Below are 24,414 nucleotides of genomic sequence, written 5' to 3'. Positions count from 1 at the left end.
ATATATATATGTAATTGAACAAAGTAAGACATGTGGAGCTAAATTATTAAACTTTTAGATTTTATTTAAATTATCAGTTCAGCTAAAGCAGTTGGTAACACTATGTAGCCTGAATTTATAAAATATTATATAAGGGTATTCTTAAGGTATTATAATGAATGCATAATGCATTATATAAAAAACGTATGTTATATCATCTTGTTAATAGTCATAAGAACTGTTTTAATGTATTTTGACAGTAACTTATTTGTAGGTTTTAAGAGTATGATGATTTGTAGCACAAAGTGAACACGTATCCACTTAAGTTAAATCAATTATATTTCTCATGATTGTTATGTATTATGAGTCTCATATCCTGTCGTTTTTCTTATGCTACTTTACTTGAAGCCATCAAAGACAACTTGTAAGTACAGTAAAAAATAATGAATACCCGTAAGAGGTCCTTAAGAATAGCCTAGTGAATGTATTATAAATATGGACTTCATAGAAAGTGTTACCAAGGAGTTTAAAGGAACGGTTAATAAATGAACATTTGCTAAAAATGCGTTCACCGTATTTCAAGTGAGTTTGTTTCTTCTGTGAAACAGATTTGGGGAACTCAGCATTGCATATTGTACTCAGCAAAGTGTCCTCCTGTGCGAATGGGTGCCGACGAAACACATCCATCATTAAGACGCCTTAACTTTCAAACCCCTCCAAACCCCACAATACTGCTCCCTCCAGTCGTCTCGTCTGAATCAGGGGGGAAATCTGCACAGAACAGACACGAATACAAAGAGACAGGGAGAGGACCTTTTCACTGGAAGAGTTACTACTCAGTTAGAAGTGATGCTTTGAAGTTATACATGTCTTGATGGATCTGTGTCTTAAAGCCACACAGCTTTTCCTTTCACAAGAGGTTAACTGATGGACCGGAGTGGTGTATGGACTCTCATCCTGACGGCACCCATTCACTGCAGAGCATCCGTTAGTGATGTGATGCTACATTTCTCCAAATCTGTTCCAATAAAGAAAAAAAAACTAATATCATTTTTTATTTATTTATTATTTCGTTGTTGTTTTTTTTAAATAACAACAATTGTAACTTTTTTTTTTAAATTTTACATAATATGTAAATGTCACACAAACATGCAAATTAAGTGGCTTTCAACATTATATAGTTTATACCCACTTAGGCAGAAACGGACCGTACCGGCTGCCCGTAGCTCCTAGCTGGACTGCGTTACGGCGCGTCGCTCTGCAGATGGCAGCACGTGAGCGCGCGTCGCGTCGGCTGTGAGGTCTCGGGTGCTGCTTGGATCTGTGCCGTGTTCAGTCAGAGTAATCCCGTCTCTCCAGCCGGCAGACATGGCGACTGCGAGGACGCTCGTCTGCTCCGCGACAGGCTGCGTCTGGAAGCGGCTCCGCAGCATCGCCGTCGCGCCCGGCGCACTCGCGGACGAACGCGCACTTGCACGCGGCGGATTTATAACCGGGGTAAGCGTTTGACGCTTCTTCTCATTCACCACGGTGCTCCGCGCTCGGAGGAGATTAAAGGGTAAATCTAGACACAGATTTGAGCCTGAGAACTGCCGTGACATTGCTGAAGCTCCGTGCCGTTATATTCCCGTTATACACCGACGCGCCCTGCTACGGCTTTATCACGAACCGTTCACTTGATGAAGGCAAGCGGGGAAGACATATCGAAATAAGACGTTCCTCTACGAGGACCTTGACGTTAGTCGTCAATAGACCTGTTCTGCGCTTTGTTCAGTCAAACCGCACGCGTACGACGCGACGGACGCTCCGTTTCTATTTTCCGTTTCACTCCCCACTCGGCCTGAAACAAAATCAGCCCTAAATGCGAAACGCGTGCGTTCAGTGTTAGCTGTTCGGAAACAGGCGATGGAAACGTAGGCGGTTTTCATTCATTTCAACGCCGCGAGGTGAGGCGACGCGCAGCCCCGACGCGCGCCGAAAGAATAAAAATAACGCGCTTCGAGGACGAGCCGTGCCGAAATACCCCTCGTTTAATTCATTCAGGACCGCGGTCTGAATTGAACCGCGGAGGTTATCAAGGTAAACAAAGGTGAATGGGTTCAGGGGATGGGGTCCGGTTTATATCCCGCGGACACAAAGCCCAGGAACTTCTCCGCGTTCGCGCTCTGCGTTCTTAATTAAACGTTGCGGCTTTATATAAAATCTGAGTTTCGGCTGTTCTGATGCGTTACGCATGTGGCGGCTTGGTTTCCCAGCCAAACAAAAGACAGCCGCGTCTGAAGATGTAGCGTCGCCGGCAGCGCGGATGGTTTTTCCAGGGCTTTTGGGGCATTACTGAATGAATGGAATTTTTAAACACTACTGACAGCACTGGCTGTGTTTCAGCGGATATGTTTTTATTCTTTCACCCCCACTCCTCTGGATGAACCCCCGAGAGCGGATCCGCGCTTTATTGCTTCCTCCGAGGTGTTTTATTGATATCAGCCCATAAAACTAAACAGCCCAGTTTATGTCAGGGGTCTATTTTTTTTTTTACAGTGCACTTTGATTTATTCAAATCTGCTTTTACAAACAGCACTGATAATAATAGTGTTCATGTGTTCACCACTAGACTATATTAATAAAGCGCAAATGTTCGTCTATTCATTTTTGCCCATCCTAAGCTAAATGAATAAAACCTCTCTTTTTATTGATGGTAGTCCGTTAAACCAAACAGCCCAGTTTATATCAGAGGTCTGTTTTTACAATGCCTTTGCTTCATTTAAATCTGCTGTTATGAGCCGCACAGATATTAATGATATCGCGTGCGTAAATGCATACAGCGTGACTAGACTTTATTAATAAAGTAAAAATATTTCATTTATTTATGGCCTCGCGAACAAAAAGAAATAGCACTGCCATACTCTCAGGAAAACAAAAATGCAGTTATTTTTTTATAAAGGCATACGTGAGCACGGAGCAGTGCATTTATTTGGAAGCTTCTTTTGAAGATTGCTTAGATTAATGTTATTGCATATTGAGAAGCCTAGGTGGACATCTGATCCACAGTGTTTGTTGTTATATATTCCTCTGGTTTTCTCTCTCTCTTCCGGTCTCTTTCCGAGCCCCCCACCCACCCCGTTTCTCACGTTGACCCTTGGTTCGTAAGTGATGACATCAGTGCTCTGGCATGTGTGATAAACACTGAAAATGATGGGAACAGAGAGGGAGAGATATGAGAAGTTGGATCAGCGCAATAGGTTCATTGTCTGAGGAGAGCACAAAAGCATCAGAGCGAAAAGGCTTCATCGGAGTGTGTCGTTGGTGTGTGTTGTGTGCAGGCTGAGCCGGGAAGACCATGGCGGAACGGGGCCAAGCGTCTCTGGCGGGACAGAGGTTAGGGGCTCCGGAGACTCTGGGGATCAGCACCCTGGAGCCCGGGCACAAACCGCCCGCCATGCCGTCTGGACGCCCGGTGCCCGTCAGAGTCGTGCTGCTGGATGACTCCGAGGAGATTTTTGAAATATCGGTGAGTTCGTTTTCTATAAATCTCTGCTGTTGTGTTTCCAAAAGCGGTCCCTTCTTGGTGGCTTTTTCAGACCCAGTTTCATACTGTGCTTTTGGTTTAATTTTGGTCAAAATTGCACCACATCGTTCTTTGATTGCACTTGGAAGCCTCTCGGGAACGTAAACTGGCAAATCGGTTAAATAAAAATGTAAATTCCCTCTCTGACGGTAGGTGGCCCTTACTAAAGCAAGCTCTGAACATGTGCCTTAAAGCTGAATCTGACTGGTCGGCAGTGAAGATTTGGAAACATCTTGAAAAAAAAGTTGTTGTTTTTTAAATGTTATGTATGCAACTCGTATAATACCTAAAATACACATTTCTAGAAATTGTTAATCTCGTAGTTTAAATATATATATATATATATATATATATATATATATATATATATATATATATATATATATATATATATATCGAACCAAAAATTGTGTAACATTTGGTATACTTTATTTTTGGCAAAACATCCGATGTTTCGGTAGTGACGGCAAATTTTTCGTTATTGACTCTAATGTTTTGGTAGCGACCGTGTCACATTACAGAATTTGAACTAAAACATCACTAAAACATGCTGAATAAAACAAAATGAAAAAAAAAAAAACAATGATGTGTTTTTTGTCACTACCGAAACGAAGATATGTTTCAGTAGTGGCAATTTTAAAGAACAATACCCAAGAAAAACCAAAGATGCCACAAATGTTTTGGTGGTGATTGTTTGGGACCGTGTACTTTAAACGTAGCTCAAAGACGCTGATCATTACGTGGTCAGCTGCCTAGAACAGTTCTGAACAGAACAAGGCGTTCCTTAAAGGAATAGTTCACCCAAAACTGAAAAAACGAACCTATCGAATGTCTTCTGAAGCGGGGCAGTAGGTTCAGAAATACTGAGTTTCAGCTTCTTGGCTGACTTTTGACTCGCAACTAACGTCAAGTCCGAATTTTTGCTTGATTTTTGCTCTATTTTTTATAGAATGTGTCGGGGATTTTAGATTTTTGGTCCAATCAGGGGGTGTCTGAAATAAGAAGGCCACACTGATAGTTTTGAGTCACTCGTCTGATCTGTGGGAGGAACATCTGTAGAACAGGCCTGTCAAGTCTTGTTTCGCTCTTCAGGTGGGCATTTCTGTAAGGATGTCACGTTTCATAAAAACCAGAAGTAGGAAGCAGCAGATTATGGCTCACCGGTGTCTTCAGTGGCGCAAACAGCCAGTTTATTTCATTCTGCGGGACGCGTTGGCTTCGACAATATTTAATTGCTTCCATCCGTAGAGCAAGCGGGAGGTTGATGATTAAATATTTAAAACTAGTTGGTTCTCAATTTCTTTGTGGGTTTAAGTGAATGTCAATAAAAGAAAGAATCGGAGACGCTGTGTGCAGTCTGTCACGGAGACCATTTGATCTGTTCGGAGGAGTGCTTGTCATTTTCATGACAGAAACATTTCGTAGCGTCTCTACTGAACAGGATTGCGATTATTAATAGAGTTGGTTGAGCTGGCTTTATTAGCTGAAGGTGTGAGACAGGTTTGTGAAGGAATGCCAGAGTGTTTCTTGAAGGTGTTTAGCTGTTCTGTGAATAAATATAGAGCATGCCTGTGCGATCCAAATCTAAAATTATATGTTATTTTTTTCTCGTAACCTGCAGCATTGCAGAACTGTGAAACCACAGAGAGCTGCGAGGCATTGTCCTAAGGTTTGCTTTGGCTGGGGTTCAGCTGCTCTGAGTTCAGCACGCACACACACACACACACGCACGCACGCACGCACGCACGCACTCACACACACACACACACACACATATATATATCATATTGCAATGCACACCTGAACCGGATGATGTCATTTGTTATAATATCACCTTAAGAAACATTTTTCAATGCCATTCATTTTTCAGAATTGAATGTAATTTAATGCATTCTTGCTGAATTAAAGAAAACAATCATTTTTACAGTCACTGTAGTGTATGTGATGTGGGTTTTACCGTATCTATATTTCATGTGTGCTTTTGACATTGATGCGATCCGGTAGAACCTGCGATCTCAGACCCAGTTCAATTCATTGCTGCTATACGTCAACGTTTTTAGGTCAAATATGACATAAAGCGCCTTGTTTTGGCTGTTTAATAGTAATGGGTGCCATATACTGTCTTGTGCGTGACATGTTTTTTGCTGAGTTATTGTGTCAGTGAGAGTCCCAGCATGAAGGATCAGCCCTGACTGAAGGGTGTGTTGATTATTGATCATGTGTGTGTTTGTGTAAGAGCTCAAGCTGAGTGTCTGAGTGAAGATGATAAGGTCTCTTCCTTCCTTCTTACTGACTCAATCAATACGTCACTTAATGCAATGATGAACTGAATAAACAGTGCTCTGAGTCATAATCATTGGTATCATTATGTGGCCTTTCTGTCTTTCGCTTATTGCATGCAGTTTTTTTCTCTTTTTGCAAAATACATTGTGATAAATAGTGAAGTTATGACTAATATGAAGATATGACTAATATGACTACAAAATAAGAAAATCTATTTATATATATATGTATATATATATATATATATATATATATCAACATATATATATATATATTTTAAAATAAAAAATAAATTATATATATATTTATATATTTATATATATATATAATTTATTTTATTTTCAGCATTTATTATTTATTTATTATTTATTTATCATTCCTTTTTGTTTTGTCTTTTTAAATGTCTTCACTTTCAAACAGTAAACCATCAAGCCTGTTTTGACACGCTGGCGAATGAAAGAAAAGCGCAGCTGGTTTCAGAGTAAATCACAGCACTGTTTCTTCATTTATTGTGAATTGTACTACTTCATCTTCACCTCAGCACTGAAAAAGATAAATCAGGTCGCTGACACACATTCACACAAACTTCCGGTGTCTCTTCTTACTGACCTTTATCTGGCTGGTGAGGAGCTACAAATTTTAGACGCGAAACTGGGACATCTTGCCGACAAACACAACTCTATTCGTGCACTCACATGTAGGTGAGAGAAAAACAAAATGCTGTCAGAAAAGCACTTTTGAGGCCAGTATTACTAACTAAGGGTGCAAACTGTTAAAACAGTAATGCCATGTTTTCACTAAAGACTAATTAGCGCTGAAGAGGCGTGGCCACAGTTATTTTTGCGCGTGACCTAATTAAATATGCATTTGTAGGAGTATTGAAATGAATCAAGCTAACGTTGGTGCTCGTCAAATTACCAATATTAAAGCACGACTTTGCAATGGCTGTGATTATTGCTGCTTGAGAAAGCACTGCAGAGAGCTTGTTTCTTCCACATGTATGTATTAATTTGGAAAGCAGGAAGAACACATTTTCTGAGCGTATCATTTGTCTTTATTTATTTCTTCCGCTGGCTCTACTTGGTACCTTTGATGCGTCTCGATGCCGTTTTCCGACAACGCGCACACGTGTAATACATGTGTAATTCGCACTGATTCGCACGGTTTAGTAAATCTGGCCCATAGAAGGAAGATACTAAATTATGTAGGCATACATTTGGCATTTATCAGGTTTATCTGTGACCTCCAGGATAGCATCTGTGTGTGTGTGTGTGTGCGTGTGCGTGTGTGTGTGTGTGTGTGTGTGTGTGTGTGCGGGAGCAAAACGTTCCCACTGTTGTCCTCATGTTCACATCTGGTTCTGACATTCACGGAGGATGAGCTCTGCATTCACACACATTATGAGGGGCGCTTCATGGAACAGATGCCACTTTTCCAGTGTTTAAAAATTAATTTCTGTAATATTGAACAGACTTGAGCCAACTAAACACATTGCCAGTCAAACGTCTGCGACCGACGAACGTCTCATCAAGGCTGCATTCATCTGATCAACAACGCAGTAAAAAGCATAACCATAAGAGTGAATTAGCTGAAAGGCTGCAGTTGACATCATGATTAATGGCTCTTTAAGTACTACATTTTATGAAAAGCTTAACAACAGGAGTTTTGACGCAAACTGTCTTTTTTGTTTTCTAACGATGCTTGGGAAAGTTGGGAATGCAGGCTTCGGGCCTCGGTTTTGTGAAAGGAAAGCGTCTGCAAATTCGTATAAAAAATATAAACCGTTAAAGCTGCGTTTTTTAATGAAGCAATTAACGGATAGCAGTCATGAAAATTAATAAGCACACTTCTTCTGTCCATTTTTATACCTCCTTCTACAATTTTGGGGCGATTAGGCAATTCAGCCGTGAATTCATGCCGTTAGTTAACCAAGAGGTTTAGTCATTTCCAACAGATGGTTAACCGTTTTGGTGAATTTTAATATGATGCCAACTGTGTGGGGCCTGCTTCTTCATAAAGTGTTATAATACAGCATTTATTGTGTGGATTTGCTCATGCCTACCGTTCCTTTCTCTTTGTTTTCTCTGTCATTCTCTGAAACAGACCGTCTCTTGATGAAAGCGGTGTATCTTGTTTTCGACCACAGCCGCTCTGACTATCTGTTTGCTTAGCACCGTGTAATTTGATGTGAAAGTCCTGCAATTATCTCACATTCTTTAGTTTTGACTTTCTGACTTTACCGGCATTCCATACATGACAGATATTTCTTGCACATTGTGTTTGGTCGCTTCGGTCCAGTCTTGCTGCATGGAGAGGTATCGCTGGTCACTGGCTTTGTCAACAAGCTTTAGCAGAAAAATCATGCTTGACCAATCATGAATACGCCAGCTTGGACGAGCGTGATAATTCGTGCCGTGTTTAATAGCTTTTCCAGAAGGGATAGCACAAATCCCCACCCCCTTTAATTTACGCTATCATTCGTATTATTATTATTTATTTCTTATTACGTTGGATCCATAATTACATATTTTATATCATTAATGTTATATTATCTGCAAGTACAGTTTTTGTTTCATAAATACTTTTTATGAATACAAGCAAACTTGGTATGGTTTTAAAATGTGGTATTTTATGTGTAAAATCTTTATGATCTTTCGACTCTGCGTACAGATGAGGTTATGCTTGCAGTGGATCCTTTAAAACACATGACTGATATTATTCAAATGGATTCATTTTTGGTATTATAAGGAAAGAAAATAATGCTTTTTTAATAATGTGCAACATAATGTTTCACCCAGATGAATATGCTGACTCAACTTTAATCCATTCACAGGTTCATTTCATCATTTGCTCCAATCAGGGGCGCAATTATTAGTTTATTAAGATTTTCTTTTTATTTATTTAGCTGTATAACACTCAGTTGTTTAAACAGTGCGTTAGCGCTGTGTTTTTCGTGTGTGTGTGTGTGATGTGATGCGTAGTGACATATCTTTGAGGCGGATGCAAGCATGGCAAAGACAGTCTGACACAACAGAGCAGGGACTATATCAGTCCCTTGCTGTTTTTGTGTCTGTACGCCATTCTCTGGAAAATATCTCAGATCTTGCAAACCGAGAGGGCTGAACAAATGTTTCAGGGTGATTTTCCACCGACTGAACACTGTTTCTGCAGGGCTGAGTTAATGAATAGACTACACACACACACACACACACACACACTCACACACACACTCACACACACACACACACACACACACACACACACACACACTCACACACACACACACACACACACACACACACACAGACACACACACACACTCACACACACACACACACATGCCTGTGGCATTTTCACCCGCTTCTGTTGTCTTGTGACCTCCCAGTAATTGACTTGGCTCATGTTAACTAGATATAATGGGTCGGTTCTGTTTGCAGAGTGGAAGACAAAGAGAGAGAGAGAGACAAACGAATGTGTGCATTTATCTTTCTTGGCCAAGAACATAACGCTGTGACTACAAAAGGAGTGCATATTGTGGCTTTTAATCTGTGGCTTGCATTAATGTCATCTTTGCGCTTGTGTAAATTCGCTTTTTGTAAATTTGAATATATATATATATATATATATATATATATATATATATATATATATATATATATATATATGAAAAACAGACTGATAAAGCTGATAAAATCAGGAGCAGACCCAATATTTGTTCAATCAAACGCTGCCTATTAAGAAAAAACCTTCTCCTAATAAGACAATATATGTATATTTGTAGGTATGAGAATGAATTATAGTCCACTTAAGTGTGCTTCAAAAGAACACACTTTTATGATACTTCAGTAAATCTTTAAAAAGCGCACTTATGCCAAATTAAAGCTTGAAAGAACATTTCAAATCATTAAACAATATGTTGCCATGTATTACAGAAGTACACTTGTTTTAATGTGTTGACTAACATACTAAGCAGAGGTGACACCTAATTTTAATTTTGTTACATATATTTGATTTTACATTTAAATTAATATACATTGAATGATCTAAAATTCCAAAATGTATAATCTAAAATAATAATCGTCAGGCAGCTATTTTAAGAACTCTTTGTTTTCCACCCTCTTCTATTCTGTTCAGCTTTCCTTTCTGATGGTCTTTGCCTTGCTTTTTTTTTTTATTTTTATCAATCCCGACCTCTGTCTCTTTTTTACCACTTTCTGTCTCCGTCTTTATGATGTGTCTGCACACCGTGAGATGAGGAGCTACTAATCTGGCCCCTGGTTATGATAACCATGGCAACTGTGCAACCTTCCATGGGAACCGGATGGAATGTTCACGGGGATGGAATGTTTCAGATCTCACTGTCATTGCTGCAGATACTTGCTCTGGGGGCGGGGCTACGTTTCGTACCGATGATGTCAGAGTATTGTTCGGGTTGTCGGTCAGAGCTGTTGCAGAGCAGGAAAGATTACTCTAACAGGAATAAATTCTATCCGTTCTGTGTTCCCGTCCTAAATATTTGACAAGCAGCAAGATGCTTTGTGGGTTATTTGGTGTTCATTTCTCGTGTTGCATTACATCTTGCGGTCCACATGGGAGTGGGAACCATAGTATGTGTGACAGGACCCACCCACTTTTGAAGACCAATGATATCAGACCCACCCACTTTTACCATTTCTAATTCAGCAAATATGTCCGCACGCTATTCAGGAACACAACAATCCTTTTGAAATGTTTGCAAATCAGGTAAATAAATCATGATTTTTGGTTAATACGCAACCTACTGAATGATACGCAAAGATGATAAAGAAGTGGGTATACCCTGCACTACCGAACATATCAATTAAAAACTCTATTTTATGTTTTCACTAGTTACTACGGCAAAGCATCTCCTGCTCAGATACACCTAACCCTACCAGATAATTTTGGGAAAAGAATAATTTCGGAAAAAGCCGCATGCAAATTGTGTGAAAAACTGTAGCACCTGTGCCACTGGAAACGTGAATTTCCGGCCGTCTGTTATATCGCTGTATATTTATATTTTGACATCGAGCATAGTTCATTCTAACTAGTTAGTTTTGTTGTCAACAGCATCGAGCATCGGGCCGGGTTCTGTTCGAGATGGTCTGCTTGCATCTGAACCTCATTGAGGGGGATTACTTTGGCCTAGAGTTCCAGAGCCATCACAGAAAGATGGTAAGTAGGATTTATTTATTTATTTTTTACAATAAATACAATCATAATACATTTTTAGGACCGTTTTCCAAGTTTTGTATGACCCACATAATTAAACAAGCTGCTGTCGGAGCTCATTGATCTCAACAGAAAACTGAAAAGCTGTTGTGAATATGTCAGTGAGTTTAGTTTTGTTGTTTATGTAAGCTGAGGGCTGTTTAAAGATCTGTGTGTCAGTCGGCCTCATCTCTGCTGTGTGCTCTACTCCACAGGTTTGGTTGGATTTACTAAAGCCCATTAGAAAGCAGATCACACGTAAGAGCCCTCACTGCTGTGTGTGTGTGTGTGTGTGAGAGAGAGAAAAAGAGAGAAGGTTTAGAATCTCTCTTTGATTTCCACAAGAAAATAGTGTATTTTTTTAAATGATCTGAGTCTAACACATTCATGCTAGGCTTATGTAAGTGTGTGTGTGTGTGTGTGTGTGTGTGTGTGTGTGTGTCCAGGGCCCAAGCACACCGTCCTTCGGTTTGTTGTGAAGTTCTTCCCCCCTGATCACTCGCTGCTGCTGGAGGAGCTGACCAGGTGAGGCCGTTCTCATTCGAGGCTTTCGTGTGTGTCTCTCACATGTGCTTATACGCCTGTTTTCTCTCAGGTACTTGTTTGCGCTGCAGGTGAGGCAGGATCTGGCGAGCGGACGTCTCACGTGCAGCGACGCCAGCGCTGCTCTTCTGGTCTCTCATATCATCCAGTGTGAGTTGTGCTGACCGTGACTTGTCTTTTTAAAGCAGCCTTAACTATCCTAGTGAAAATGAATATGCTAAAATGCATTTGAAATACATCTCTTTCATGTAACGTATGCTACAAATAAATTTGGTTGGTTCACCCCAAAATGACAATTCTGTCATTAATTGCTCACCCTCATGTTGCCCCAAACCCATAAGACATTTGATCATCTGCAGAGCACAAAATATTTTTATAAAATCTGAGAAACGGAGATACATCTGTAAAACAGTCCACGTGACATCAGTGGCTCTTCAATGGCTTCTATTTTGCGACTTTCTTTGCACAAAGAGAACAAAAATATCATAAGTTACTCAACCATTATTCTCCCCTGAGTTACATCTTCTGCCATTTTAGAGAATATCACAATGCATTCTCACGCTTTCACCCAGGCATAAGCACCGCTTATTACGTTAGCACTTTCCTCCTCAATATAAACAACGCTGCTTGCATCAAATATGTAAGTAATTTCCAAAATGGCGTAGAAGATGTACCTCGGGGGAAAATGAAAGAAGAATCTAAAGAACATTGTTATCTATTACTTAAAAAACTGAATACAGTTTGTTCTCTATTCATTTAAAAAGCAATATAGTGTAAAACACAAGGGCAACTAATGCATATCATAATCCAAGGTCATAAAGCCATGGATATTTATATTCATATATACCCGTTCCTTCTCTGTCTTCTTTTCTGTCTCTGTATTCTGTCTCTGTCAAGTCATTTACTCATACTAAACCTGTGTGTGTGTGTTTAGCTGAGATTGGGGATTTTGAGGAAACTCAGTGTAGACAGCATCTACTAAACACCAACTACATCCCTGACCAGATGGCCCTGATGGACAAAATCATGGAGTTCCACCATAAACACATGTGAGTCTCCCAAACAAAAACTTTTATGATAACAGTTGTCCCATTTCCCTCATAAAAAAATTATTTTGTTATGTTGGTTAGGTATGTTTTTGAAGCAGATGGTTTAAGCTGGTTCTTAGCTGTTTAAGATGGTTTTAAGCTGGTCCTAAATAACCAGCTCCGGCTTAGGACCAGCTTGTAACCAGCTCAGGACCAACTAAGGACCTTGTTTCAAAAATACCTTCACAGAATATGCTGTTTTAGTATAGTAAAGCATGCAGCAAAACACCAGACAGTGTCATAACTTGTGTTTGTGTGTGTGTGTATAAGTGGACAGACACCAGCAGAGTCAGATTACCGGTTGCTGGAGGTGGCTTGCAGGTTGGAGATATACGGTATCCGACTTCATCCGGCTAAAGACAGAGAAGGAACCAAACTCAGCCTGGCTGTAGCACACGGCGGCGTCCTCGTGTTTCAGGTGCATGCAATCACACACTCTCACACACACACAGGCATACATGAACAACAGCGTGACATGAGATGTCTTTTAATCAGGGACACAACAGAATCAACAACTTCAACTGGTCTAAAATCCGCAAGCTGAGTTTCAAGAGGAGGAGGTTCCTTATCAAGCTGAGAGCAGACCCTAGTGTGAGTTTCATGAGTGAATCTTTATATTAAGCTCTGATTTATCATGTCGATTTGTAACGTGGCGTCTCTTTCCGTCTCATACTGCAGCAGAATGTCAATCAGGATACTCTGGAGTTTCTGATGGCGAGTCGGGACTGCTGTAAAATGTTCTGGAAGATCTGTGTGGAGTATCACGCCTTCTTCAGGCTCTTTGAGGAGCCCAGACCCAAACCCAAACCGGTGCTGTTCAGCAGGGGCTCTTCCTTCAGGTTCAGGTACTAAACTGGTGAAATGCTTTTGGTAACATTAATATGTGTGAGCTTGTCTCGAGGTGAAGTGTGAACCCTTGGGAAAAGAAGTCAAATTAATTGTATTGCATGTGAACTTGTAGTGTATTTCAAATCTAAAAGTATTTTTAACTGTCATGTAATATTAATAAAATAAAAGACAACTTCAGTGAACTTAAAGAACTTTTAATAATCCTAATGTTTTACAGAAATACACTTATTTTGAAGCATTTGACTGTCATTTTAAATGTAGTGCATTATTTTTGCTCTTGTCAACATGTTGTGTAATTACCCTCTCTTCTCTTCAGCGGTCGGACACAGAAGCAGGTGATAGATTATGTGAAGGAAAACGAGTTTAAAAAGCTGCCCTTTGATAGGTGAGCCTGATTTGTTACTTTAATGAATGGAAAGTCAGCATGCTATTCCTTTAAGATGTCATGAGTGTAGAGACTGTGTGAATCATTTTTTGTGTGCTTGTTGTTCTGTCTTTCAGGAAACACAGTCGAGTGCAGTACAACAGCAGTCTTTCACCTCTGCGTTCTGTGCCAAATCAAGTTAGTGTCTTCACATATGAATGCTTTCAAGCCGTTTATAATAATATATAAGAGATATGTATAAGGAATGATTAAGTAAAGCTCATGTTCCACGAAGATACTTTGTAAATTTCTTACCTTAAATATATCACAGTATTTTTGCCAAATTACTTTTTTTGGTTGGATAAGTAAGGGAATTAATTACTTCGTAATCCGCTCTCTAAAATGCACTAGTGTCAGTGTACTTTACATAAAACTCAGAAACGGTCATGCTTGATCCATGCAAAAGATTACAGTGAAGGGTCTAACTCCACTTAAAGTACACAAAGAACAGCAAAGCTAACTACTGAATGCATCTGAATTAGTATAATTTGTTAAATGATTAAAATAAATGAATGACTGAATTAATGGACTGGACCCTAGAGGAACCTAGTGTTCTTTGGCAGAACGGCCTGGCATCCTCAAGCTTTGGAGACTGCAGGGCAGGGATCCCAGTGGTCCAGTTTATAATCCAGTCCTGGCAAGAATACCAGAGAGTCTGCAAATTACTGTTCACATAGAGCAAATTCAACCATTAACCAAGTGGTGTCATTACCGGAGATTCAACCCTATAGATTAGTAGTTAAGCCCTTAAAAAGGACAGTTTAAAAATAAAACATTGTGACTGTAGAACAAAAAATACATTTCATTCAGGAAAAGGTTTGTTACTCTGCACCAAAAAACGGTCATAAGTCGTGCGACGGTAAATTTGTAGCATTAGCCAAAGATACATTGGGTCAAAATTATAGATTTGTCTTTTATGCTAAAAATCATTAGGATATTAAGTGAAAATCAATATTTTTTTTTCATTTTCTAATGTAAATATATCAAAACTTAGATTATGACTGATGGTCCAGGATCACATTTCTTCTTCTACTCTTTGGGATGCTGGCCCCTAAGTTTCCTTAATAATTGCGCTTCTATTCATGGCAAGTCGTTTACTTTCACTGATAGCCCATGACTCATGTAGAACCCAGAATATTCTGGAGCCTGTAATGTGCAGGTATTGATGAAAGACTCTCATTCTTCTCTCTTCCTCCCTCAGGCTATCAAGCAGAGCTGGGAGGGCTCATTTTTAGTAAGCTCAGAAGATTCTGCGGTAATAAGACCATGTGGAAACTCCTCCCCATCGACTCAGCGCAATGGATGCAGTGACCAAACGTACCCCATTCAGGAGGACCGCAGAAGCCCGGCCGCTAAGCAGCAGCCCGTCGATCGAGCAGGTCTGGCGTCCCGCGCAGCTAAAGGCAGCAGCTCATCCATCCCGTACATTGACTGCAGCGATGCAGAGTTTAGCGAACAGGAAGTCAGAGGTCGGGTCAGCAGGTCACACTCGCACACGCGCGATGGCAACAGTGACAGCGCTTATGGCACTGGCTTTGGTTTGCCCCGGTCACACCAGCAGGACAGATACTTGGGCAAGTTCAGGCAGAGAGAGTCTCCGCCTCTTTCCCCTGTAAGCCAAGCCACGAGCCCCGCCCACAGCTACCCGAGCCCCTCCTCACCAAATCAAAATGCTAACATTTCGAAAGTCGCCGCGTTTTTGGAGGCAGGGTACGCGGGCCGCTTCATAGCACACTATTGGAAGAGTTGGCCGCAAAAAGCTCCTTAAACCATCAGAAAGGCACCCGAAGCCTGACTTCTAGTCCCGCCCCCTCCTCAATTCACAGGACAAGCTCGCTAAGCTACGCCCAGTATAATGGACACACCGGGCGGAGCCTTAGTTCAAAAGCAGGACGTGAGGAAAGAGGGGGACTGTTTAGTAGCTGTTCCCCAATTATGAACCGTTCAGCAAACAAGTCCGTTAACAACACCGTTAGCCAGTTAGAAAGAAACATGCGTGTCTCAAATCAGCCACACACTCCCGTTCTCTCCCGTGCCGAGAGAATGGCCATGTTGGAGCGCCGAATGCTGGCAAATGGGCTTGCGCCTCCTGGCAAGGCCAATCTCAAACCAAGCTCGCCACACCGGCGCTTTGGGGCTGTGCAGATGATTGATGGCTCCACCAGTAGTGGAACAGACACTAGCGACTCAGAAGAGGCAGAGTCTACTGGCTCCTGCAGCCAATCGCTGGGCTTTGAAAACCAAGCCGCTCGTAGTTCGCCCCCCCTCCCCAGAAACAAGTACTCATTCGGAAGCTTGCAGCTAGATGAAATCGACGATGAAGGAGGGTGTGTGGACCTTAGTGATGAGGAAGGGATGCAAGTGTTTAGCTGCTAGCGCTAGTGTGAAAACGTCACTGCGGTGTGCTTCTCGGCGATGCCACATTGAGTTTTCTTTTCATATAACCTGAGATGGCCTTAGCAAGGTGGATGTTTCTCCCTTTCTTAAGGCAAAACTAGTTTTGCAGTAAGTGATTTCATCCAGCTCTCCGGGTTGGGCGAGAGGGGACTTTTGCGGTGCCAAGTTCTGCACAGAATGCTAATTACTCGCAGTTCTGATGCTGCAATAATCTGGAATACTTCAGAGTGATGTTGTTACTCCCTGGAGTAAGTTTAAGATCTCTGGGTTGGAAGCATGGGAGGAGCCATAACAGATAGATGTGAATGTGATTTTGCCAAGTAGGACATGTTCCTACTAGTTGATACTGGAGCAACTTTTCTGTTGACCCGTTGGGTTAGGGTTCGATTCAGTCTTAGAGTGGAATCTGGGGCTCCTATGGCATTTTAACAACTTATCGTTTCACTCTAGTTTTTAAGGGTGAGGCTGTAATATAAATTCTGAAGTAGAACACTTTTATCGGGGGCCTTCATGCCTCTCCTTTATGAGGAACAATCTGCATAAACCATAACTTTTAGACTTTTTAATAGCTGTAGGAAATAGAACTTTAATCCCACTGTACAGTCCAAATGTGGTACTTTTAAAACAAGGTTGGGTAACTATGGCCCTCAAGGTCCACTGTCCCGCAGAGATTATCTCCAACCCTACCTGTAGCTGTCTAGTAATCCTGCAGACCTTAATCGCCTTGTTCAGGTGTGTTTTATCAGGGTTGGTTCTAGTGTATCTCAAGGGCCACAGTTGCCCAGCCCTGTCTTTAAAGTATATGTAGCAATCTTAGCGCTGAGCTGCTCTCAATACATTGTAGAGCCCTGTTCCTGGAGGACTAGCTCCCTGCAGACTTCAGTTACAACACACCTGCCTTCTAGTTTTAAAGAATTAGTTCACCTCCAGAATAAACATTTCCTAGTAGTTTACTCACCACAGTCATGCGTTTCTTTTTTCAGTCGAAAATAAATTAAGGTTTTTAAGAAAAACTTCCAAGATTTTTCTCCATATAGTGGACTTCAGTGATGGCCAAGATCCAAATTATGGTTTCAATGAAGCTTCAAATGGCTCTGCACGATCCCAGCTGAGGAATAAGGGTGTTAGGGTGTTATCTACATAGACATATATAGACGCCCCATTAGACTGCTCCAAGCACATAGCCATCTTGGAATGGTCCATTTGATGTCATTCACCATACTGTATGACTGCATGGTGAATGACAGTGTTTTTATATTTATATATATGTATATATCTTGCACCATGATTTCAAGCATTACGTTGGAAACCTCACACATGGTTAGCTCTTTTTTTGTGTGCTCTGGTTTGAAAAGGTGGGATACGTTTAAATTAGGGGTGTAGCGGTTCACAAAATCCACGGTTCCGTTCTATACAACACAGTATTTATTTATTTATTTATTTATTTATTTATAGAAAATCCAACCGATTGCATTATTCCTTGGCTGGGATTACGTATATATATTTGTTTGGGGTTGGAGCTAAATTCTGCAGGATGGTAGCTCTCCAGGAGCAGAGCTGGCTTCCTCTGGTGTAGAACTTCATCTTCATTAATATTCTTAATCATCAGTTTGCCATTCGTACAATTGTGCTGGCGCTCACAGCTGCTTCTCCATAGATTCATTTAAAGAACAGTGTGATTTTTGAAGACTCACTCATCCTGAGCTTCGGCTAACGATCTTCATATCATGGTCGTCATTGCGTGGCTTTTTTCTCCTTCGGGCTGAGCCTCCGTTTACTATGAGAAATTAGCAGATTCAGAGACTGGACGTTTTTAACGGTATCTTAAAAACCTGCATGATTTTTTAGAAGCTAGATTTGAATGTAAGCATATTGAATATAAGGGTTTTTGTCCTATTGTGTCAGAATTGTGATGAATGTATTTTGTCAGTAAGAGATTTCGGTTTACGAAATGAAGATCCTGTCATTGTATGCTCACCTTCTTGCCATTTCAAGTATGACTTTTTCGTCCCTCCGTGCATGGGCCGCTGAAGAAAACATTCTAAAGGGTGTTCGCAGTTTGCGCTGCTTTTTCCGAAAACAACAGAAGTGTATGGTTCGTTGGTCTCTGTGGGTTTGTAGTGACACGAGGGTGAGTAGGTAATGACAGAACTGTCCCTTTAAGCTATATGATGGTTCAGTCTATAGAGAGAAAGTGTCACAGCTTTTGTGTCTGCGTCTCACTGTGTTTCACTCTCTCTGCCTCCCCGAGCACCTCTACCTTACCTTGCACATGGGTTTACCTGTTATCCTTCAGCAGGGATTGGAAAGGGCATTTCCATTAGGGTTTTTGATCATTTAATAAAAATCGCATACCTGTTGTAGCATTTTCCCAAAAACAAACAATCATGTGATAATGCCACCTAGCATGTGTTTCTAATCCCTGCCTGATTTCTCACTCAGCTTTGATGTCACTGCTGTCACTATTGGCTGATATTCACCATTGTTTTGTACCTTTTCTTTCCTGCCCTGTTTTTTTATTTTTTATGAAACCGCTTGAGCTTGTCATTTATGATGAATAAATGCTTGTTATGTTTTCTGCTGGCATTTAAAATGGAACGAATGACTCTGTAACTAACAGTGTTTTTAAATGCTGGGCTGCATGCTCTCCCTTCATACGGCTGTTCTGTTCTGTTTCGATTGAAGGCAGTGCATTCTGGGAAATTCGAATATCCTCACGAATGTCTGTGACATGACCGATCTTCTTTCGTTTCTTCACACAATGATCAAATTGCACACCAGGGTTGTTTAGAAATCAGCTCGGTGGCCTGTAAATAAAAAAGACGCCACCTTCTGTCCATTTGTGTGAATGACATGTTGATGATCTTTCTCACACCTTGGCTGTGTTCAGAATGGAATACTAGTTTGCTTTGACGCTACATACATCGTGCGTGTTTTTAAAGAAAAGAAAATAAGTGTTTGAAGAATGAACTATGCAACAGACTTTTCAAATAGCAATAAGCTACCGTTGAAACTTACCCTAACAGCAAGCGGCCGATTAATTGTTTAGTTCTAGTTCTTTTATCACACACAGTATAACCACACTACACAGACTGCACAGCAAGTACAGTAGTCTGGCGGTCTCTATTCTGAACGCAGCCGTCCCCTCTCTTCCTCTGTCTCTCTCATTCAGCACTGTTCAAGCTCAATCTCTGTTCTGATGTTTTCCCTGCCTGTTCCTCCTCGATGACTTTTGGTTCCGCTGCTCTTTATGAACCACATAGACTTTTTTTAACGATGTATTTTGTGCACTAGTGTCAATAAAGTTACAGTTGGCCTTTGAAGACTCAGGAATTGTTTTTTAAAGCTTATAATGCTCATGTTTTTCCCGATCCTTCCCTTTCACTCCTCCCTGCCGTCTGTGGCCGCAGAGCGCATGTCTCACTGTCTGTGTCCGTGTATGTATGTATTTATGGCGTAGTTGTACATACATGTAGTGTGTATGTATTTATGGCGTGACTTGTTTATTTTGCTTGTATATGTTGTGCATATGGAGGAGTTCGTGCTGTAAATACGCTACCATTTACGTGTTTGGACACTTTCCTCGCTATTACACTTTTATTAATTTTTAATAAATTTTTTTTATTAAACTTTCTTAACCCACTTAAGTACACTTTTTAAAAGTACAGAATGTAAAATATGTCAAGTAAACATAAAATAAGAGTTTTTACATATTATTACACTGGTAGTGTGTAGCTGTGTGTGTGTGTGTGTGTGTGTGTCTGGCTTTGTTTATCATGACTGCACTGCTCAAAGGAAACACACGAAGCGGATTTGGGCAAGTACTGAGAAAAACCTCCTGTAGGAGTAGACCTCTGTGGAAGTGACCGATGAACGTGCATATTTAGTGTTAAGTATTTGTGTGTTGGTTTGTTTCTTTACTTTACCCCTTTAGACACAAGAACCACGAGAAGTCACAGCCATACCAAAAGTGCAATGGTACAATACCGTGGTACAGCAACTTTGACACATATCGTGGTGTGAGATCAGTGCACTATGGTATTGACGTGGTACTTCCGAGAATAGCACGCTACTTCCATGATTAACGTTCAAAAGAAAAACTATTGCTGCATATTTGCATGCTAAAATAAGTGAAAGAGAAGTCTAAATGCACCCATCGAATGTAAAGAGAACCTGCCTCTGATCAGATCTGTGCTAATGCTCTTCATCTGTGCCTGTCTGTCGTTCTCAGAGGTGACGTGTGCTTTAGTTAACGGTCACGCTGATGACTGTAGAGGAGCGACGCCGTCTCCTCTCATCTCGCCCATGCTGAATGACACTGGCACCATACGCACCGACGATGAGGAGGACAACAGGAGGAAGGTGAGATCCGTGGCACAGCAGCCCCATGTTGAGAATCAGGCACTGAAGACTGAGCGTAAACGCATTTAAAATACATTTAAAATAAATGTCAGTGTGGCTTTAATGTGTATGTGCATAAAAAAAACATCTCTATTACTCAGATGAAATATAGACGTTAAACTAACTTATAATATATTCCCAGCCACCATCAGCGGTTTTGCTGATTTCCAGTAATATTTTATGGTCCTCAGGATATTTTTTTTTGCATGAATATCTGAACAGGCAATATATCAACAGACCAGACCCTCTGCCTTCAAAAAAATCTGCTTGTTTTAGCTTCAACCATTTTATAAAATCAACGTTTTAGCAACGTTTTGAGCAATAAAATTACATTTTTTAACAAATATAATCAAAGCAAAGATGCAGTGTGCTTCCACCGGTTCTCTCAAAGCTCGCTCAGGCCCTTTCCTCTTTCTGGATGGACATTTCACTGCAGTCTTCATCTGCATGTGGTTAGTGTTGAAGATCGCGTTATATTTAATCTCCGCGTGCTTACGTATGAGATCGCTGGCTTGTGCGTCTTCCTGACCCGTCTTTCTAGACTCATTCGGGAGATGTGTGATAATTACGTGTTTGGCAAGGAAAAAGGTCAGTTTTTATGAAGTGTCATATTGCGCTGATGACTTGTATTATATTGTGTGTTTGTGCAGAACTGTCCCGCTGATACCGCTTACTGCATAGCTAAAGAGCTGCTGTGTACTGAGAGGACATACCTGAAGGACCTGGAGCTGATCACAGTGGTAAACGATGGACACACACACACACATGTTGGGTTTCCATGTTTTATGGGGACTTTCTATATTGTCTATATATATATATATGTGTGTGTGTGTGTGTGTGTGTGTGTGTGTGTGTGTGTGTTTTATAAGCTTGTTTCCTCAAGAACACCTAAAAAATGTCAAAATTTACTATCCTTGTGAGGCCATTTGGTCCCCATAACGTGATAAATACCAGGTACACACACACACACATTCCTGTTTAGCCTCAGTGGGCGGGTAACTGAGCTCATGTTCCTGTTTCAGCCCACAAAACACACAGTGGATCAGGTTTAGAGATGTGTGTGTGTGTGTGTGTGTGTGTGAGAAAGTACAGAAATGGGGTTATGTTTACAGACCTGAGGGCAATGTGGCTTTTGTAGGATTTTACCTCAGTTTAACGCAGCAGTATATCAGAACAGGAACTCTTTTTACTTCTTCAATCCACGGTCTCTAATCTCATATTAGGCTTATTTAGCGTACATTTAATTAATCTTAGCAATTCATAAAACTGTGTAAGTTAATATTGTGTGCAGAATTAGACTACACACATTGTTTTGTAATAAAATGTGCAGTTTTAATGTAAAATGTGGTTTATTCCTGTGATGCCGTAGCTTTAATGCAGCATTCCGGTCTTCAGTGTCACACGATCCTTCAGAAAAATATGACGAATCGCGGCATTTATTTACTTCGCTGCTTCGTGTTATAAAATATTTAGCGTGTGTGTGTTAGTGGTTTCAGGGGGTGCTGGACAAAGAGGATTGTGTTCCTGACGCTCTGAAGACACTGTTGAGTTCCACGTACGAGCCGCTTCATTCCCACCACACACACTTCCTCCAGGAGCTGGAGGAGAGACTGTCACTGTGGTGAGTAACACACACACACACACACACACACACACACACAGCGATCAGGTTTCAGGCTATAGTCTCCACAGAGTTAGAGTGATAGATTCAGCAGAGGCATTGACAACCATCATTAGTGTTCAGTTAGGGTCAAGGGTCATGAATATGAGCGATGAGTCTTATCCTTAGAGGCCCAGATCTGAGAAACACTGCTTTAGTGAATAAAGCTATTATGCAAAACATCCATAGTCCGGAGTCTACTACGATCTCCACCTGCTGGTCAAACCACGCTAGTAACCAAGGATTAAAATGTAGAATAAGTTGAAAGGATATTTCTTTGTTTCTTTCAAAATAATAATTCACCCTCACGACTTTTCTTCTGGGGAACCCCAAACAATATTTTGAATGCACGTGTTTTAGGGAAGGCCGATGCAGTACGGAGGTTAAAGAAGAAATGCAGCATGTAGGAGACCTGCTGCTGAAGAGCGCACAGGAGCTGAAGGTGATTCAGCGCGTGTGTGTGTGTGTGTGTGTGTGTGTGTGATCGGTGGTGTTTGACAGTTCTGCGTGTTTGTGATTCTCCAGGCTCTCTCAGCTCAGCTGCAGACGATCTCAGAGTGCGTGTTTGCGCTGGAGAGAGCGTGCGTCGCGTCCCGCAGGCTGGAGAGCGCGTGCCGTGAGTTTGAGCTGCAGAAGGTGTGTTACATTCCTCTGAACGTCTTTCTGCTGAGTCCCCTCCACCGCCTGCTGCACTACAGACAGATGCTGGGCAGGCTCTGCAAACACTACCCGCCGACACACTCCGACTACGGCGACTGCTCAGGTGTGTGCCACTGAGAAATGTTCCTTGGATTTTGGGGATGTCCTCAAAAGAAAAAAAATGCTTCATGAAGGTGAAGGCTATTTTAAAATGGCCAAAAGTTGTATTTTAGGGCTATTAAAGAACTGTAGAGGTGCTAAATGTGTTTATAAATGTGACCTATATAAACTAAAATTGTATTATACATAAAAATATATTATTTTATTTAATCTTAATATATTATAATACATTCTCAAAAATATGAAGTCTGTGTATATATATATATATATATATATATATATATATATATATATATATATATATATATGCAAAATCAAAAACTTTTTACAATATTCAAAAATGTTATTTTAAACTAATAATTTTATTTAATCTTAATATATTATAATACATTCTCAAAAATATGAAGTCTGTATATATATATATATATATATATATATGCAAAAACAAAAACTTTTTTACAATATTCAAAAATGTTAAGTTATTTTAAACTAATAATAATAACCCAACTGCAGTTTGATTGAGAATGCACAAAAAATGATTTCTAAGAATTGTTAAAAATGGTATCTGTTTTCGCAAATGAACTCTTCATGTGCAGGTAAATAGAAAGTTTGCAGAATTCATCCGATGTGGAAATACACGATGAATCCTTGCTGACTAAAAGTGTTTTCTTTCAAATAACAAAACTGAACCAATCTCACTGCCCCGGATGTTTTAATAGTGATGCACGTGTGTTCTAGCTGCTTTGGGCGAGGTGAGTGAGCTGGAGGCTGCTCTTCGTCCTGGTCTGGAGGAGATGGAGAACTATCAGAAGCTCCTGGAGCTCCAGAAGGATGTGGTCGGTGTGGAGCGTCTGGCCGTGTCTGGACGTCAGCTCATCAGGCTCGGCTGTCTCAGCAAACTCTCTGGGAAAGGCCTTCAACAGCGCATGTTCTTCCTGGTGAGATTTCAGCACGCACATACACACCGATAGTTTTCTATTATAACACCAAAGCCTTGCTCCACTTATTTATACGCGGATTGCAAGTAGTGAAACGCAGATATTAAAAATGCCGACCACCTTATTGATGATGTGTATGTCATACAGACAAGAAGACTACGGCTATTTTGGTTTTTACAATGTTTTGTCGAACTGTTCAATGATTGAAATATTGAAATATGGATTGGAAATTGTCAAAACTTGTTCACATACCTTTGTTTTATTGTTTCGAGAGGTATCAATATTATCAGCCACGTGAC

The 24,414-nt window shown here is 40.7% G+C and overlaps 1 protein-coding gene across 3 annotated transcripts in view; it reads left to right on the top strand.

The window, feature by feature from the left end:
• The first annotated feature begins 1,394 nt into the window (after positions 1–1,394).
• LOC122351910 (FERM, ARHGEF and pleckstrin domain-containing protein 1-like) overlaps positions 1,395–24,414 on the top strand; it is a 29,820-nt gene continuing 6,800 nt past the window's right edge. Inside the window, exons 1-19 of one of the 3 annotated variants that reach the window (XM_043249324.1) lie at positions 1,395–1,476; positions 3,300–3,487; positions 10,916–11,020; positions 11,272–11,314; positions 11,503–11,581; positions 11,652–11,749; positions 12,534–12,648; positions 12,958–13,105; positions 13,183–13,278; positions 13,366–13,532; positions 13,853–13,921; positions 14,038–14,098; positions 15,162–15,339; positions 20,589–20,719; positions 21,409–21,498; positions 22,246–22,379; positions 22,779–22,860; positions 22,944–23,181; positions 23,916–24,115. In XM_043249324.1, coding sequence (XP_043105259.1) covers positions 3,317–3,487; positions 10,916–11,020; positions 11,272–11,314; positions 11,503–11,581; positions 11,652–11,749; positions 12,534–12,648; positions 12,958–13,105; positions 13,183–13,278; positions 13,366–13,532; positions 13,853–13,921; positions 14,038–14,098; positions 15,162–15,339; positions 20,589–20,719; positions 21,409–21,498; positions 22,246–22,379; positions 22,779–22,860; positions 22,944–23,181; positions 23,916–24,115 — 2,205 coding nt within the window. In that variant the 5' untranslated portion in view covers positions 1,395–1,476; positions 3,300–3,316. Of the gene's footprint in view, positions 1,477–3,224; positions 3,488–10,915; positions 11,021–11,271; positions 11,315–11,502; positions 11,582–11,651; positions 11,750–12,533; positions 12,649–12,957; positions 13,106–13,182; positions 13,279–13,365; positions 13,533–13,852; positions 13,922–14,037; positions 14,099–15,161; positions 15,340–20,588; positions 20,720–21,408; positions 21,499–22,245; positions 22,380–22,778; positions 22,861–22,943; positions 23,182–23,915; positions 24,116–24,414 lie in introns of those variants that run through there. The other 2 variants (XM_043249325.1, XM_043249323.1) reach the window with 2 other exon arrangements.

The sequence above is a fragment of the Puntigrus tetrazona genome, chromosome 9, assembly GCF_018831695.1.
Source record: "Puntigrus tetrazona isolate hp1 chromosome 9, ASM1883169v1, whole genome shotgun sequence".
In the NCBI taxonomy this organism is placed as follows: Eukaryota; Metazoa; Chordata; class Actinopteri; order Cypriniformes; family Cyprinidae; genus Puntigrus; species Puntigrus tetrazona.
Note: the sequence above shows the minus strand (reverse complement) of the source record. Positions and strands in the feature narration are given on the sequence as shown.